At 41.3% G+C, this 18168-nt stretch overlaps 1 protein-coding gene across 7 annotated transcripts in view; it reads right to left on the bottom strand.

Annotated features, from left to right (window-relative positions):
- Positions 1-18168, bottom strand: part of PPIL2 (peptidylprolyl isomerase like 2) — a 118987-nt gene that overhangs the window by 74387 nt on the left and 26432 nt on the right. For 6 of the 7 annotated variants that reach the window (XR_012155048.1, XM_073312715.1, XM_073312716.1 and 3 more), the window contains exons 6-8: positions 12715-12766; positions 5237-5328; positions 2866-2955 (exon numbers count right to left, since the gene is read on the bottom strand). The exons of the other annotated variant lie outside the window; for it this stretch is intronic. Coding sequence is in view for 5 of the 6 variants with exons in the window: in XM_073312715.1 (XP_073168816.1) it covers positions 2866-2955; positions 5237-5328; positions 12715-12766 (234 nt within the window). In the remaining variant the exon portion in view is untranslated. The remainder of the gene's footprint in view (positions 1-2865; positions 2956-5236; positions 5329-12714; positions 12767-18168) is intronic. 7 annotated transcript variants of the gene reach the window in all.

Consider the following 18168-nt stretch of genomic DNA (forward strand, 5'->3'; position numbering starts at 1 on the left):
ACAGTTTGGGAGTAATGGCCTACACAAGTTAGTTTTGAAAACAGAATGTTGAGTCAGAAAAGCAAAACGTGTTTAAAATGATTGTGTGCTGGTTTCTCAAAATGTGTTTCGCATTCCACTGACGCAAATTTCTCCTCTGCATTTCAGTGGTTTCCAGATAGATTTGAGAAAATAAAATAGATTACACCACCCAACAGTATAGTAGAAAGGTTTAGTCAGCATGAGTTGGGATGACTGCATTTCTTAAGAGTAGCAAATCCACACACATACTATGCAGGTCATCCTAGATGAGTGCATGGGTGGTGTCAAAAGTGCAATTTAACAACATGGGTACTATCTCCACATAGGTGGTCGGGGGGGGTCTAAATATGACTGACTGGTCATTGGTACACAGCCTAAGTCATTTATGTTAATATATAGACTGCTGCAGATTGAGAGAGAAATACAACTTCACAGAAGAGGCAGAAGTAAGATGCAAGTAAATTCATATAACCCCCTGCAAGCAGTCATGCTAGTTTTTGGAAGATTTATGCATCTAAGAGAATTTAGAAAGGAACATTTAAATACAGTAAGTTTAGTTGAGTAACAGACAGCTGTTTTTATTAATATATTTAAGATATGTACCTATGGAACATGTTAAAATCCTAACACTTATTTAAATGACTGCAGATTTTAATCACTCATTCAAAACTGTTTGGTTTTCCATAATGATGGTGCAAATACAATAGTCACTTAGAGTCTCATCACTGAAGCAAAACCATTAGCATCTTGGCAGTTAGATTCAGATATCATCCTGTCGGAAGCTTTGAAACTTGAATCTGAGGAAAGTTGTGGGCCCTGCATTCACTGGGCTGAAATGTTTAATTTTGTAGTAGCCTGAACAGTCATAGAGCCAGAAGGATGGGGGTGGGGGGGTGGCGGGGTAGAGAGATGACAACTGTACACATGCTTTTCAGCACAGCAATACAAGAGGAAACAGCATACTTCTTCCCATGAACAAATAAATTTATTTAAGGAACATTTGCAGCTTAAATTTGCATTTATCAGCCTACCACTGGTGACAATTCTCTCATTCATAAGAGATATGTACTAATCGGTGACTCCAGTGGCATAATCCACCAGTATAAAACAAATTTTTATCTTGCTGTAATGCAAGCTTAACAATAAAATCATTTTAAGGTCTAATATTTAAACTCATTTTATAGTAAATTTCTTTGTAAGCTAAGTGCCTATTACAGCGGATTATAAAGTAGTTTTACAGTCTCTTATTATGGGTTCCAGTACTAGTAAAGTTTCAGAGTAACAGCCGTGTTAGTCTGTATTCGCAAAAAGAAAAGGAGTACTTGTAGCACCTTAGAGACTAACCAATTTATTTGAGCTACAGCTCACGAAAGCTCATGCTCAAATAAATTGGTTAGTCTCTAAGGTGCCACAAGTACTCCTTTTCTTTTTGCGAGTACTAGTAAACTCACTAAAAAAAACGAACAACCTTAGTAGCATTTCATATTCAGAGAAAATAAAGACTCCCAACTTCCTTTGTAAATGTACTAATTATCTTTGAAGTTTTACATTTTATTTCTACCTAGAACATAGTTACATCTTTCTAGTTTTATAACTTTTTTTTTTTTTTTTTAAACAAACAGATTTTACACGGTAACAGACATAAGCAAAACATTCAGGTGAAGAATTCTGTATTGCTGCCAGTTTTCTTCTAGATGTAGAGACATTTTGAAAAACCTACTTTGCTCAGATTTTCATTTTTAAAAATCACCCCTAAAATAAAACAGTATCAATTTAATCAGTTTTTCATCTTTTAAATAGCTGAAAATTTATATGTGGATTATTTTAATTTCTTATGACAACATGGTTCATGTCTTATTGGCCATCTGACTGGCTAGCTAAACATAAAGAAGGCTCTGGCCATCTATGTCTCCTTCTAGTTAACATTATAAACAATTACAGTAGATGCTGGCTAATTCCCACTTGGCTAAACTGCAAAACTGATAATTCTTACAATTACCCAATGGTTTCATGCCACTTTTAAGCAAAGATTTAATAGCCAGGTCTCATAACTAACATTTCATTATGGTTACACCACAGTACAATACATTTACTTGTATAGTGTAATGTGTTACATAATTACAAGTACACTTGTCAAAATACAAGAACAGTGTATGTTTCCGATGCAGATTCATTGATTTTCTTTTTACCCAATGTGTATGCTTACTCCACAAAATTATTAATCCACAAAATTCAGCAACCCACAATGGGCTTCCCTGCTAAATTAATTAATTAATCACGATCTACTATGGCCTTGTCTACAGTATGGCTTAAGTCAATGTAAATTACATTGCTCAGGGGTGAAGCCCCCTTCTGAGCGAAGTAATTTACATCGACTTAACGTGGTGTCTACAACACATTATGTTGGCGGGAGACGCTCTCCCATAGACATACCTTCCGCCTCTCGTTGAGGTGGATTAATTATGTAGACAGGAGAGTGCTCTCCCATCTACTTATTGAGGCTTCACCAGACGTGCTAAATTGACACCACTGAGCCGATCGATTGCAGAAGTGCCGATTTAGCACCGTAGTGAAGACAAACCCTATATGAAATGAAAAATAATCTGATTAGAGTTTCACTTCAGCTCTGGTGAAATTATATGGAATATCTAGGTTTGCCATCTGGAGAACAAATGAAAGTGATGCGATTGTTACCCACTACAAAATACTGTTTCTCTAATCAGTTGTCATTTTATATCAGCAGTGCAACAGGGAGTGGCCAGTCTGCCTAATACTCCCCAACCCATTCCAAAAGAGGGTGTATTAGGAGGCATGAAACAGAATAGAACAGAATAGAAGGTTTACCTGCAGTGTCAGGATGTCCTGCCTAGTAAAGGGTTCATCAGTCAGGAGATCCTTGTAGCTTTTCGTTTTTATGTTCAGCTGCTCAACTGCCTAACAACCAGGTGGAAAACAAGAAATTAAAATTTGAAATTATCTGCCAGGCAAATGCAAGACATCTTGCACCCTTTAAAAATACACAGGATGACATAAACAAATTAGAGACATTCACCTCCAATAGGTGATCACATTGTTTCACTGGGCTCCTTATTAATTTTGGAAAACATATGTATTTCTTTCCTAACCATTTGACTCAACAATCTCTAATAAAAAAATATTTTATTTAGGACTCTCTAGCTACATACATTGTTGCTACATGTTTTTAAACCAAATTCCACATAAGAATTTAAAGACAAGCACAAAAAGAAAATCCTGTCATCAGTTTTCTAGATTATAGTTAAAATGCACAGAACCACATTTTTATGTGTGGAGCAATATTAATCTCTAATTTAACAGGTGCAATGAAAGTGATTTATAAAATGGGCAGCAGTTTACAGCATGGTAGGAATCAACATCAAAGAAATACATTGTACTCCTGAACAAATAAAATAATCAAACCAGAATCACCACTACATCAAAGCATGGAAGACACAGCTTTACTTACAAGGAAAGAAACAGATGTACTCACACTCAAGTGCCTCCTCCTACCCAGAACCAAAATAGGTAACATTTTTTCTGCTACTTTAAAAGTCTAGAAATGAATTTACGGCTTATATAACCTAGGAATAAAATTACACTGGAGAGAGTGATGTCTAATGCGAGCAAATCTGTGCAAGTTTTCCCCACACATCTGCTCAGCTGAGGTCTCTTTAACAGGGTATGCAAATTTTGGCAAAATGGGTAGCAGTTCTACTATATGGGCAAGCATCAATTAAGGACTAGGCTGCTAAATCATTTTTACTTGTAATCAAAACAAACTAGTATCCATGTTTCCAGAAGAGAATAGCAAGTATTCTAACCCAGTCTCATCTGTTCCCCTAACTAGAGATTTTAAAACGTGCAATGCCATTTAGGATTGGGAGAAGATATTGAGGTGGGGGTTTTTTTTGGTGAATTTAGCCCCTTTTCTTGTTTGCAATTGTCCAAACTGATTTTTTTTTTTATTTGAAATTTCAGTATTTCAAACAGTTTGATGTCTGTTTTGTGTGAACAAATTCCAGCCTGTGGACTGTTCACAAATGTTCACTGCATGTATTTCTTACAACAGTGGTTCTCAATCAGGGATACGTGTACCACTGGGGGTACACAGAGGTCTTCTAGAGGGTACATGAACTCATCTAAATATTTGCCTAGTTTTACTACAGGCTACATAAAAAGCCTAGCAAAGTCAGTACAAACTAAAATTTAATACAGATAAAATGAGAAAGTAAGGAATTTTTCAGTACTAATGTGCTGTGACACTTGTACTTTTTGTGTCTGATTTTGTAAGCAAGCAGTTTTTAAAGTTAGGTGAAAGTTAGGGCATGCAAGACAAATCAGACTCCTGAAAGGGGTACAGTAGTCTGGAAATGCTGAGACCCACGGTATTACAATCCTGGATAGTCAAGCTGTGTACATGCTCACCCAAAGGTTTGAAACTGATTGTATTGCAAACAAACCTTTGTTCACACAAATGTTCACAGAATGTGAATAAAAAGTTGAGAAATGCAGTTCACGTGAAGCTCTCAAATGTCCACTAATAAGTTATCTATTTTTCTCCAACTCCAGTTAAAATATTCTTGCTTACTAAAGAAAATTAGAAACAGCCAATCTGCCCTTTGTGCATGGATATATATTAGAAAGAAATGTTGTTGGCTGCACAGAAGAGTTGTTTGTTCATTCAACTGAAAATGAATCAGGAGTGTGACAGTGAGTCAGGAGTTAAGCATTCTGACCTACAACTCTCTCTCAGGCTCAGCTACATGCAGCTTACTCAAATGACAGGCTTTAAAAGTAATATGCATCTTAAATCATTCGGAATGTCCATAAGGAGTGAAATTCATCCTTGTGAAAAAGCCAAGGGCCTCAGCTCCATTTCAGACCTATTTTGAAGACTTAAATGGAACCTCAGTGGTGTATAGGCCTCTTGCTGGCCCGAGGCACAGGGGTCGATTCCACCCTATTGGAGATAGCGTGGCATACAGCAGGGAACTAGAATTACTTGGATTCTATTCCCCATGCTGCTCCTAGTTTGCTGCATGACCTTAGGGAAGCCTCTTCACTTCTATGTGCCTCAGCTTCCCTGTCTGCAACACAGGGACAACACTTACCCACCTCTGTAAAGCTCTTTGAGAGCCCTGAACGAAAGATGCTACAAGTGTAAACCATTAACACTGAAATGCAATGGTGAGCCTACCTCATAAGCAAATACATTTCCAGTCGTCTTGATAGCCACTATATGGGAGTTATTGGTGAAGACAGTGAAGAGCACTGGACAATGGTAATTACCTGTGGGGGAGGAGGGGAAAAAAACAAAAAACAAATTCCGCATGAGTTTCTTATGGTTGTTTAGACAAATGGAATGGTTGCTTTAGTTGCCTTTGTGAAGAATATTTACATTCTTTCTATAAAACAAATGCATTTTTCATGTTCAGTGTACAATTTATGGTCTTTTTAATTCATGCTTTGTTTCTCTAGTACTTGGGGGTGGGTGAGGTAGAATGACACCTAGAAGTATTATAAACCAAGAGAGAAAAATGGGTCTTTGAAGTCCACCATCCAGTAGCCAGCAATATAGCACGTCACATAATGGGGTTGCTGTCTACTCAGTATCACAATATAAATATCGTAATAACCAAGACACTCTTGTTGAGTGTAACTTCTCACTACCCCCACCACCCTGTTTTCAGCCTCGTTCTCAGGAACATATCTTGGTTTATATCCAGCAGAGGTTCAGATGAGATGGTGCCCTTTGCAGGTTCTGCTGGTCAGAAAAGACAGCACTTCGTATTCTATCTCAGTAAACAGAATTCCATTAAACCTAAGCACATGCTTTTCAATAAAGAACCTGGCTTCAGCTCAAATTGAGCTGTAAATTTTCCTAAGAGGGTCAGCATAAATATTAAACACATCTTACCTAAAGATAGTGATGAAAGCCAACGGATCAAGAAAATGTATGGATAAACTTGGCAGAAAGCAATTAGAAGATTATTATTAATTCTTGATCAGTTTGCTAGATTGGGAATTCGGAAACAGCTTTGGCTCATTTGATTCTTTTCCTACTAATTACAATCTGATCAATCAAAAACAGCAGGGAGAATTGAATAAAGATAGCTAAAAGCACTACCAAGACAGGACAGGGAAGCTCCTACAGATATCACCCACTAGAGTCACCCAGAAATAGTGCTCCAATCTCAGACTTGTAAAAGCAAGGATAAGAAATTTTGGGAATTTTTTATTGATTAATCTACCCAAAACTGAAGGAAAGTTCTGTACTTTATGAGAATGTGTACGCTTCAGAGGCAAATTTAGAAGGTGTTTTATGACAGGGGCGGCACTACTTTGTCCCACTGAGGGACACACAAGCAAGCTACCTAGAGCCTGAGGCCTGCCCCCAGTTGCCTAAAATAAAGGAAACTGCAGCTGCTTTAATCTTTAATACAGAGGAGCACTCCATGAAGACAGTGCTCCATCTTGATCTGAATGGAAGATGCTCAGATAAAGACAGAGCATTACATGGCTTTTCCTGTAACCACTCCTCACCCGACTTTCTATATGAAAGAGGAGAACAGACACCTGGGCATGTGTTAAAATTCCATGAGCCAGGTTTTAAGAAATGCCTGCTGTCAGACAGAAATAAAGATCAAGTCTCTTCCTTTCATATTGTAGCCTTTTACTTCATCTAGCGCCACCCAATGGGCTCTTCTTAAAAAAAGGCTGTTTGGAAAGTTCACGGCTACCGTAAACTCGCCTGTGTTATTATTGGTACAGTATTAGTGCCTGTGCCCCCCAGCTGTGGAGCAGGACCCCACTGTGTTAGCACCCTACTAACACGAAACAAGAGCATGATCCCTGCCCCAAAGTGCTTCAGCCTGCTAGCACGCACTTTGGCACCGATGATACAGCTAGCTACATATATCCCACAGTACTGCCAGGTGCTTCCCCCCACCCACCCATTCCACCAGTCTTGGCTGGCAGCCTGCACTTCAGTATACACTTGCCAGTTCACCCACAACCTCAGGAGAGAAGGGTTAACTGAAAGCGACTCGTCTTTCCCTTGCAGATGGCAAGGGCTCTCTCACCCATGGCAGCTCACGATGTAGTTCATGTACAATGAGTTGCTCTGACACGAGAGCATTTCACAGTAGATAAGACTCTTTTCCTCTAAGTGTAACTGGTTCTGAGGAGCAACTCCATCATATTTATTAGTTTCAGTTCCTGCTACCATAAGCAAATTCTCCCTCCTGACCAGCAATGTCAGGAGTGAAATTGCAATCAGTTCACAGTAATAGGGCCCATGCTCTAAGAATTGGTTACTGAATCTCCAAGCCACATGTAAACTCTTAGCAGTTTTCCCCAAAGCCAATACACTGTTAAAGCTGAGAATTTATTCCTCCTCCAAAAGAAGGGACATTACTTCAGCTACAAATTTACACTCTAAAAAGTGAGGAAATTCTACTATACGGATCCAGCTCCAGCCTTAATGCCCCATAACCTCATGTTCTCCCTTCCACACACAGATCAGAGACCTCCCTTTGCTCTTACCACTCTCTCATTCAGAATGAAACACTCCCCAAACTATCCGCCCCCTCCAGCAATCATCCCCTACCCTAAAAGGTTTAGTTGTCAATAGTCACACCAAACAACATTTTCAAGAGATACTAGTGATTTACCTGAGACACCATATAAAGGGACCTGGTTGGCACAAAGTGCACTCTCTGAAAATCAGGCCCCTTTAGGGTCTCTCAGGTTGGGCACCCAAACACTGAAGCACGCAAAATCACCAGTCCTTTTTTGAAAAGCTGGGTCCCTATCTCCAACCTCCTTTTCTGGGGAAAATCAGAGGGTGGAGCTAACCAGGCTCCCATATCCGACCCATTCCAGCATGCCTGACTTCTTACAATCAGGCTGAGGCATGGCATGGGAACAATTTTGGTGACAGTGATGGACCACCTCAGATAGCCCGGGACAGAGACACACACACCTACTAGAAGGGGAGCTCTTCTTCATTATTCTAGGATGAGGAGCCTAACCCTAAATCCTATGCCTTTTTAGTTATACCCCTACTCCTGATGTATGATGCACATTATTATATACCCTGGACCCCTAAGAATGTTCTAATCTTTGCCTGCACAAGCTAATTCACCTGAAAAAGGTTAAAGAATTACAATATGCATAACTACGTTTAGAAACAAACTATGTTCCAACATGTCTCATGTACTTTGCCCCTGGAGGAATGCATTCATTTCAAGGATGACTTTTCGAAAGCAATCTTACTGAACTATGGGAGAGCAAAAAATGGTGAGAACGCCTTTAAAAACACACCTTCTTCCTCCCACACTTTACTCTTCGGCCTGCAATTCTTGTAATATTTAAATTAAAAATTCACCTTTGGGTTGAGATTAAGCATAAAATATTGCAGCCCAAAGGATACTGTTTTGCAAAAAGTTGTAAGTGGAGAAAAATCAGAGTTCACGATGAAATGGCTCCTTTATACTTAAGAGTCTCTATTATGACGCCTTAATATTCTAAGCTTGTCATTTTAATTGAGCTAATCCCACTCGCGTTAACGGTAGCTGTATAGCTAAATGCCCTGAATCGTGAACTGAAAATATAACGGCCAGGATTTCCAAACGTCACCTCCATTTTGGCGTGTCCAACTCGAGATCCCCAAAAGCCGCCCAATTTTCAGAAAGTACTGAGCTGGAGCTATAGTAAGTTGTGCACCGAAAAATTGCTATTCGGTTTTTAAAACCTTTATCAATTTGTTGATGTCTTACCGCTTATGACAATGTTGTAAAGGCATTAAGATTTGTCATTTGAATGCAGAACGCTAAAGAAATGTGTTACCAATCATAGAACTCTTATGACGGACAGTGTGGTCTAGTGGATTTAGCTAAGGATTTAGGAGATACAAACTTCTAAATTCTAATCCCATCTCTAATGCCTAGAGCCCTTCTTGCCTACATTTTCCCCTCAGGAAAGAGATGATGATCATTACCTGCTTCAGAGGTTTTATAAATTAATGGTTGTAAAGTTATTAGAACATATAACATGCAAAGTATTATTAATCAATCTATAATTGTCTCCCTTATCTTACTGGTGGTCCTGGATTGATCCTTGATTTTACGTTTCTAAACCAGCAGAAGCACAATCACAGGCTCTTCTCTAACAGGTTGTTATTCGGAAGACGCCATGAACAAGTTCCTCAGAAAACAATTATCCTGAGTTGTCAAATGATTTATTGAGCATTTTGCCCCCAATTTTACCAGTGTCTTCAAAATGGAGTTCAAATCATGGAAGACTGATAAGGAGGATCAGTGAGGTCTGCTGAGTCACAACACCCCCTGGACTTACAACAAGCTCTATCAACTTCTACATGAGGGTCTCCCTTTCCCACAATAAGAAAAGGAGGACTTGTGGCACCTTAGAGACTAACCAATTTATTAGAGCATAAGCTTTCGTGAGCTACAGCTCACTTCCTCAGATGCATATCGTGGAAACTGCAGCAGGCTTTATATATACACAGAGAATATGAAACAATACCTACTCCCACCCCACTGTCCTGCTGGTAATAGCTTATCTAAAGTGATCATCAGGTGGGCCATTTTCAGCACAAATCCAGGTTTTCTCACCCTCCACCCCCCCACACAAATTCACTCTCCTGCTGGTGCTAGCCCATCCAAAGTGACAACTCTTTACATAATCAAGTCGGGCTATTTCCTGCATAGATCAAGGTTTTCTCACATCCCCCCCACCCCCATACACACACAAACTCACTCTCCTGCTGGTAATAGCTCATCTAAACTGACCATTCTCCAGGTTTAAATCCAAGTTAAACCAGAACATCGGGGGGGGGGGGGGGGTAGGAAAAAACAAGAGGAAACAGGCTACCTTGCATAATGACTTAGCCACTCCCAGTCTCTATTTAAGCCTAAATTAATAGTATCCAATTTGCAAATGAATTCCAATTCAGCAGTTTCTCGCTGGAGTCTGGATTTGAAGTTTTTTTGTTTTAAGATAGCGACCTTCATGTCTGTGATTGCGTGACCAGAGAGATTGAAGTGTTCTCCGACTGGTTTATGAATGTTATAATTCTTGACATCTGATTTGTGTCCATTTATTCTTTTACGTAGAGACTGTCCAGTTTGACCAATGTATATGGCAGAGGGGCATTGCTGGCACATGATGGCATATATCACATTGGTGGATGTGCAGGTGAACGAGCCTCTGATAGTGTGGCTGATGTTATTAGGCCCTGTGATGGTGTCCCCTGAATAGATATGTGGGCACAATTGGCAACGGGCTTTGTTGCAAGGATAAGTTCCTGGGTTAGTGGTTCTGTTGTGTGGTATGTGGTTGTTGGTGAGTATTTGCTTCAGGTTGCGGGGCTGTCTGTAGGCAAGGACTGGCCTGTCTCCCAAGATTTGTGAAAGTGTTGGGTCATCCTTTAGGATAGGCTGTAGATCCTTAATAATGCGTTGGAGGAGTTTTAGTTGGGAGCTGAAGGTGACGGCTAGCGGCGTTCTGTTATTTTCTTTGTTAGGCCTGTCCTGTAGTAGGTAACTTCTGGGAACTCTTCTGGCTCTATCAATCCGTTTCTTTACTTCTGCAGGTGGGTATTGTAGTTGTAAGAAAGCTTGACAGAGATCTTGTAGGTGTTTGTCTCTGTCTGAGGGGTTGGAGCAAATGCGGTTGTATCGCAGAGCTTGGCTGTAGACGATGGATCGTGTGGTGTGGTCAGGGTGAAAGCTGGAGGCATGCAGGTAGGAATAGCGGTCAGTAGGTTTCCGGTATAGGGTGGTGTTTATGTGACCATTGTTTATTAGCACTGTAGTGTCCAGGAAGTGGATCTCTTGTGTGGACTGGACCAGGCTGAGGTTGGTGGTGGGATGGAAATTGTTGAAATCATGGTGGAATTCCTCAAGGGCTTCTTTTCCATGGGTCCAGATGATGAAGATGTCATCAATATAGCGCAAGTAGAGTAGGGGCTTTAGGGGACGAGAGCTGAGGAAGCGTTGTTCTAAATCAGCCATAAAAATGTTGGCATACTGTGGGGCCATGCGGGTACCCATAGCAGTGCCGCTGATCTGAAGGTATACATTGTCCCCAAATGTGAAGTAGTTATGGGTAAGGACAAAGTCACAAAGTTCAGCTTTCAGGGCCTAATAACATCAGCCACACTATCAGAGGCTCGTTCACCTGCACATCCACCAATGTGATATATGCCATCATGTGCCAGCAATGCCCCTCTGCCATATACATTGGTCAAACTGGACAGTCTCTACGTAAAAGAATAAATGGACACAAATCAGATGTCAAGAATTATAACATTCATAAACCAGTCGGAGAACACTTCAATCTCTCTGGTCACGCAATCACAGACATGAAGGTCGCTATCTTAAAACAAAAAAACTTCAAATCCAGACTCCAGCGAGAAACTGCTGAATTGGAATTCATTTGCAAATTGGATACTATTAATTTAGGCTTAAATAGAGACTGGGAGTGGCTAAGTCATTATGCAAGGTAGCCAGTTTCCTCTTGTTTTTTCCTACCCCCCCCCCACAGATGTTCTGGTTTAACTTGGATTTAAACTTGAAGAGTGGTCAGTTTGGATGAGCTATTACCAGCAGGAGAGTGAATTTGTGTGTGTATGGGGGTGGGGGGGATGTGAGAAAACCTGGATTTGTGCAGGAAATAGCCCAACTTGATTTTACACAAAGTGCATGACAGAGTTGTCACTTTGGATGGGCTATCACCAGCAGGAGAGTGAATTTGTGTGGGGGGGTGGAGGGTGAGAAAACCTGGATTTGTGCTGAAAATGGCCCACCTGATGATCACTTTAGATAAGCTATTACCAGCAGGACAGTGGGGTGGGAGTAGGTATTGTTTCATATTCTCTGTGTATATATAAAGCCTGCTGCAGTTTCCACGATATGCATCTGAGGAAGTGAGCTGTAGCTCACGAAAGCTTATGCTCTAATAAATTGGTTAGTCTCTAAGGTGCCACAAGTACTCCTTTTCTTTTTGCGAATACAGACTAACACGGCTGTTACTCTGAAACCTTTCCCACAATGTTACTATATCCTTAGCGAAGGTAGCATTTCCCTTTCCCTTGGTCTTTTAAAACCCAGAGACTATTCCACTGAATTGACTGGGAAGCTGGGGAATAAGTAGCATGGGAAAATTAACATCTTTTCCAGGCTAATGTGCTTCTAATTCTGCTGTGACATAACACTGCAACATTAATGAAGACTTTATTCTTTTATATTCTGTTGCACATTATCTCAGAATACTAAAGTAAGCCAGGGTTAAGGTACAGGCTCAGATTCTTGTAGTAAATTGGCTATAGTAGTTATGGGTATCGGTTAAAGATAACACACCATGTAATTTCATCCTTCCAGAAACACTTACTCTCATCATGTAGTACCTTACTCGGCAAGCAGTCACAAAACGAAATGGGATTACTTTCAGAAATAGAAACTACTCAATGTAAGGGTGACAGAAATGGGGCCTTAATGAAGAACATGTTGATTCCAACAGTGACAGGCTCAAAAATAAAATTATGGATCCTACATGGAAGGTAACACATTATTTTAGTACATGAACCTATAGCTATAAAATAATCCTGCTTTGTAAAAGCGTTCAGAAAAAATAAAGATTGCACCAACTCACCTTCATTGTTTTTAGCGAAGTTTAGTTTGACAAGAGATTTGGCATCTAGTTTCTAAGGGATACAATAAAATATGGAAAAATTAATCACTGCTAACACTGACCTCAGAAATAAAATAATACCATGGCATTAATGAAGCTTGTTATTATTACACTGACTGCATCATCGTCAATAATAAACTGCCTGTTATATTATCACAGTAACTCTGGAAATGAAAGAGGATAGAGCCAATCCCCAGAAATCATATTTAGGGAACTTGAGAACAGGGAAACACATTACAGTATTGTAGCTTGATACAGTATTGTCCTAATACAAATGTAATAAACCTGAGATGAAATAGTTCAATTTATACTTTGCCTCAGCACAAATTAAAAAGGGGGTCAGCATGAAAAGATGAGAGGCAATAACTTGCAGCAAATACATTATATTGAAAGCTATTCTTGTTGATTAAAAGTGACAACTCTGAAAGGCATTTCTGCTGGAGAGCGTAAAGCAAGCAAACTATTTTTGTGATTACATTTATTACTATGTGACTAAAGTAACTATCGTTTATCTTTTGCTTTAACAGACTATTCGTCAGCCCACATACTAACTAGCAAAACATCAGAAGTAATGAAGAACGGTGATCTGAACTCTTGGGAAATGTATACTTTTGATCATTACGAATTTTTAATACAGCTGATACTGTAGCAAGAGTTCCATGGATTTTATGACTGAGAATTAGAGTTAAGGGGAAGATTAAGTTGGCCTACTAGAACTAATTAAATTACTTTTTTTTTTTTCTCACCTGAATAGAGAGTGCTTTGACAGGGAGTCTCTCAGGCCCTAATCCTGCAATTTGATCTTTGCAGGCAGGCCACAGCAAAGTCCTATTGAAATCAACAGGGCTCTACATGAGCATAGAGATCCTCCAGCACAGAGCCCCATTTATTTCAATAGGACAGAAGTAAGTGTTTGATAATCAGACCTTAGTGCCCAATCCTGTAGCTGAGTGCCTTCCTCTTTCAGGCGCAGCGCACCCTCAACTACCATTGACTTCAATGGCCTGAGGGCACCTCATAGGATCAGGCCCTTACAACCCTAAGAATTTAGGTAAGAATGGCTATTGGTAATGCAAGTAAAACTAAAACGGACACCTCCCGAAACTCGCAGTATCAAGCCTACCAATACAATGTATCATGATGGACCATAGGTTTGTAAGCTGAGTCAGGACCTCAGAAATAACAATAAAAAAGCTTAGTCTGAGGAACATACAGGCTGCCAGAAAAATTTAGTCACTGCCAGATTTCCTGCGAGGAGCTCCTACAACAAAGGCCTTTTAAAAGACAACTAGTCCTGCTTTCAGACAATCAATTAATCAACAAATAAAGAAGGCAGAGAGCTATATTCCTCTTTGTATCCCTAGACAGGTCTCTACTCATTACTGTTTGTAGATCTGCATAAGCTTTGTGCAAAGACTTGTTGGCTCAATTTTGATGGCACATAGTGGTTACATAAAAAGTCACACGACCACATTTTGTGTGTCTAATCAAGACTTATGTTCCTTGATCAGAAAACTACAAGATATGACAGCTGGCTCATTCTTCTATGACAGCTGGGCTTTTTTTTAAATACAAGGCTGCCTCTCAAATTGTTTTGTCAAGTCGCAGCATTAATTAGCTGCCACAAAGGTAACCATCTGCCTAGTTTACTACCAAGAGGAACAAGGGAAAAAAAATGGGAGAGAGAATGAACATGCTAGTTTGTTAGCGTTGTCTCCGGCCCAGTAATTAGAGGATGCAAGTCCAATATGGTGGTTCTTATGTTGTGGTTCTCAGGCGAGACAGACACCATCTGCAGGAAGGCGTAGTAACGGCAATGGCAAAGCACTGCATGTCCAATCTAAAGTAGGATTTCTTACTAGGAAAGAAAAATTATTGAGGAAATGGAGGGAGACAATGTAGAGCTGACAATGTAAACTGATGTGTTTGGATGGCTTTGTCCTGCCTAGAGATATTAACACAAAACATATCCACAAATGCATGCTCAACAAAACAGCCCAAATGTTAAATCTAAGGATGCACTCCTTTAGAGAGACACCACCTCCTGAAATATTGAAAAACCTCAGTTAAGATCAGTTTAAAGAAGACCTAGAAAGAGATGTAGTCTCCCTCTGCTCTCAAAAGAGGAGAGCAGGCCATCTGTGAACAAAGCAAGAAGCTGCAGCTCAAACAGAGGCAGTCCTCAGACAGAGACCCTAGCCATGATTTAGGATCCAAACTGTTGTACTCGACTGCATTTTCTGCTTCCAGCTAGAGTCGATCAGCACTAGCAAAAGTTTTAGCACATTATTTTATTAGTCAAGATGTATTATGTCCTTAGAAGCACTATCATGGCCTCAGGCTCCTATCCAGTATCCCAGGAGACAGTACTGTGCCACAGGTCACATCTTTTGGACGAGAGCGAGTAAACAATTTATTTCTAGATAAAATGGCTCATGTTGCAAGGCCTAATGTCAGCATCCAAAAATAATATGGGCCAACACCTCAGACTGATAGTATTCATAGGTAATGTGAATCTGTAATATAAAGACAAAAAGATGTGACTGACTGAACATAGCCAGCTGATCAGTATGCGCTACATTACAAAGAAATCTCAGAATCAGGAAGAGGCTAATTCACACTCATGTTATACATTAACTACACAAAAACTACATTAAAAGAATATTGTTACAGTGGGCAACTCAAGCTCTCGAAGAAGTTAGAAAATGCCAGAATTAAGTTTGCTTATTCACTGGTTCTCAGTTCCAGTCTCCTCCCTACAAGATTCTTTATCCGATTTCAGTTCCCCACTCCATCTACTGGCTTCTAGTCTTCCCCCCATCTCCCTCCTACTCCTAGTTTCCTTGCCCAATCATTCCCAGTCTCCACACATGCCAACTCCCAGTTTCCCCTACCTGTCCTCACCACCCTTCAGTCGCAGTGACTGCCCCCCATACTCCTTGTCCCAATCTGCTCTAACCACTTCTGCATTCAAATCAGTAGCTTCCTCCACCACATTCCCCTGCTGGGCCCAGGCAGGCACTCAGAGCATAGAAGAGAGTGCCTCTGCTCTCAGTTGAGATGCTAGCACCCGATGTAGCCTACAGCAACCCAGACCAAAAATTTCAGAGGAAGTCTGGCTCAGCTCTGGGCTGGAGCATGTGCAGCACGGACAGAATCTTCAGGAAATTCAGCCCCTAAAATCTACAGAGTCATAGAATCATAGAATATCAGGGTTGGAAGGGACCCCAGAAGGTCATCTAGTCCAACCCCCTGGTCGAAGCAGGACCAATTCCCAGTTAAATCATCCCAGCCAGGGCTTTGTCAAGCCTGACCTTAAAAACCTCTAAGGAAGGAGATTCTACCACCTCCCTAGGTAACGCATTCCAGTATTTCACCACCCTCTTAGTGAAAAAGTTTTTCCTAATATCCAATCTAAACCTCCCCCACTGCAACTTGAGACCATTACTCCTCGTTCTGTCATCTGCTACCATTGAGAACAGTCTAGAGCCATCCTCTTTGGAACCCCCTTTCAGGTAGTTGAAAGCAGCTATCAAATCCCCCCTCATTCTTCTCTTCTGCAGGCTAAACAATCCCAGCTCCCTCAGCCTCTCCTCATAACTCATGTGTTCCAGTCCCCTAATCATTTTTGTTGCCCTTTGCTGGACTCTCTCCAATTTATCCACATCCTTCTTGAAGTGTGGGGCCCAAAACTGGACACAGTACTCCAGATGAGGCCTCACCAATGTCGAAGAGAGGGGAACGATCACGTCCTTTGATCTGCTGGCGATGCCCCTACTTATACATCCCAAAATGCCATTGGCCTTCTTGGCAACAAGGGCACACTGCTGACTCATATCCAGCTTCTCGTCCACTGTCACCCCTAGGTCCTTTTCCGCAGAACTGCTGCCTAGCCATTCGGTCCCTAGTCTGTAGCTGTGCATTGGGTTCTTCCGTCCTAAGTGCAGGACCCTGCACTTATCCTTATTGAACCTCATCAGATTTCTTTTGGCCCAATCCTCCAATCTCTACAGAGCATGTTCAAAATTGCAAAGGCTTAAAACTTGGCCAGATTTGGGTGGCTTTTCATTGGAAAGGCAAAAAGCACATGCTTGACACAAAGGCCACCCTCTGGCAAACGTCAAGTCCCTGCTCCAAAGCCTAGGGGCAGTACAGCTGTCCAAAGAAAAAGTCACCAGAATTTTTATTTATTTATTTATTTTAAATAAGGGCAAAAACAACATTTTCTCCTAATTTCTTGGATACAGCTGAGCCCATTTTGGCTGAAGCCCCTATAAAATGAAATTCAGCCTGAGGCAAATACCTGGCAGGGAACATTTCAACCCAAATGATTAAAGTTTGGGAAAGTTATAAACAACTGTAAAAAAGGGTCTTGTAATGGGAAGTGTTGGGCAACCTTAACAGGCAGTGCTACCGCCTCGCCTATATTTGTGCGTATGTGTAAGGACACACAGGGTATGTTTACATTGCACAGTAAACCTGGGAGTGAGTGACCCATGCCTGCAAACCTGCTCTTTCGAAGCTTGAGCTTGGGTGTCCACAACACATTGCTATGCCTCATACCTTTGAGGATGTGTCCTCAGTGCACTACAGATACAAGTCAGGCATGGTTGGTTCTGGGGGAGTATCCCAGGGTTCTTAGCACCCTTGCTAGCCATAGATGCTCTAGGGCATTATTCATAGCATACTGAGGGAGTCTGCCCATCCAGTGGCCGTTGACCAGACGTGCTCTTAGCTTGCCAAGACACCCAGTGGATCTGCGCACTCCCTGCAAATGGAGTCTGCGACACGGATCTAGCATGGGGCTGCTCCGCGGGGTCCGGGTCTGGGGTCCAGGCTGCCACCCAGCACCATGGGGTCGGGATCCGGGTTGCCACCCAGCTGCCCACCCAAGTCCAGGGTGGGGGCTGCCGCCCGACCCAGGGCTCCACTGATGGCCCCACTCTATGGAGGGGTCTTTGGGTGGGAGGCGCTGGGCATAGAGGTCTGTGGGGGGGTGCTGTGGTTCTCAACCTGTGGCCCAGGTAACACGTTCTGGGCCGCATAGGCAGCCCCCAATGATCAGTAGGTTGAGAACCACTGCTCTAGCACCAGCGGAAGACTCTTTCCCACCACACACAAACACAATTCTCACTCTCTCTCAACGAAAGCAATACAAGAGTTCAGACGGGTGCGTCCGTCCGTCCGAGTACACAGGAACCAACTGGGATTAACATTTAGGGTCTGTTAATCATTGTTAGCACAGAGAGAGTTTAACCTTTCTCAAAAGTATAGAAATCAGCTTTTTTTTTTATGCCTAAAGTGTACACAGTGCTTGGCCTCTCCTTCACCCCAAGTACTCTATGTACAAGTGACAGGTTTCAGAGGAACAGCCGTGTTAGTCTGTATTCGCAAAAAGAAAAAAGAAAAAAGAAG

This window comes from Lepidochelys kempii, chromosome 15 (genome assembly GCF_965140265.1).
Source record: "Lepidochelys kempii isolate rLepKem1 chromosome 15, rLepKem1.hap2, whole genome shotgun sequence".
NCBI lineage: Eukaryota > Metazoa > Chordata > Testudines > Cheloniidae > Lepidochelys > Lepidochelys kempii.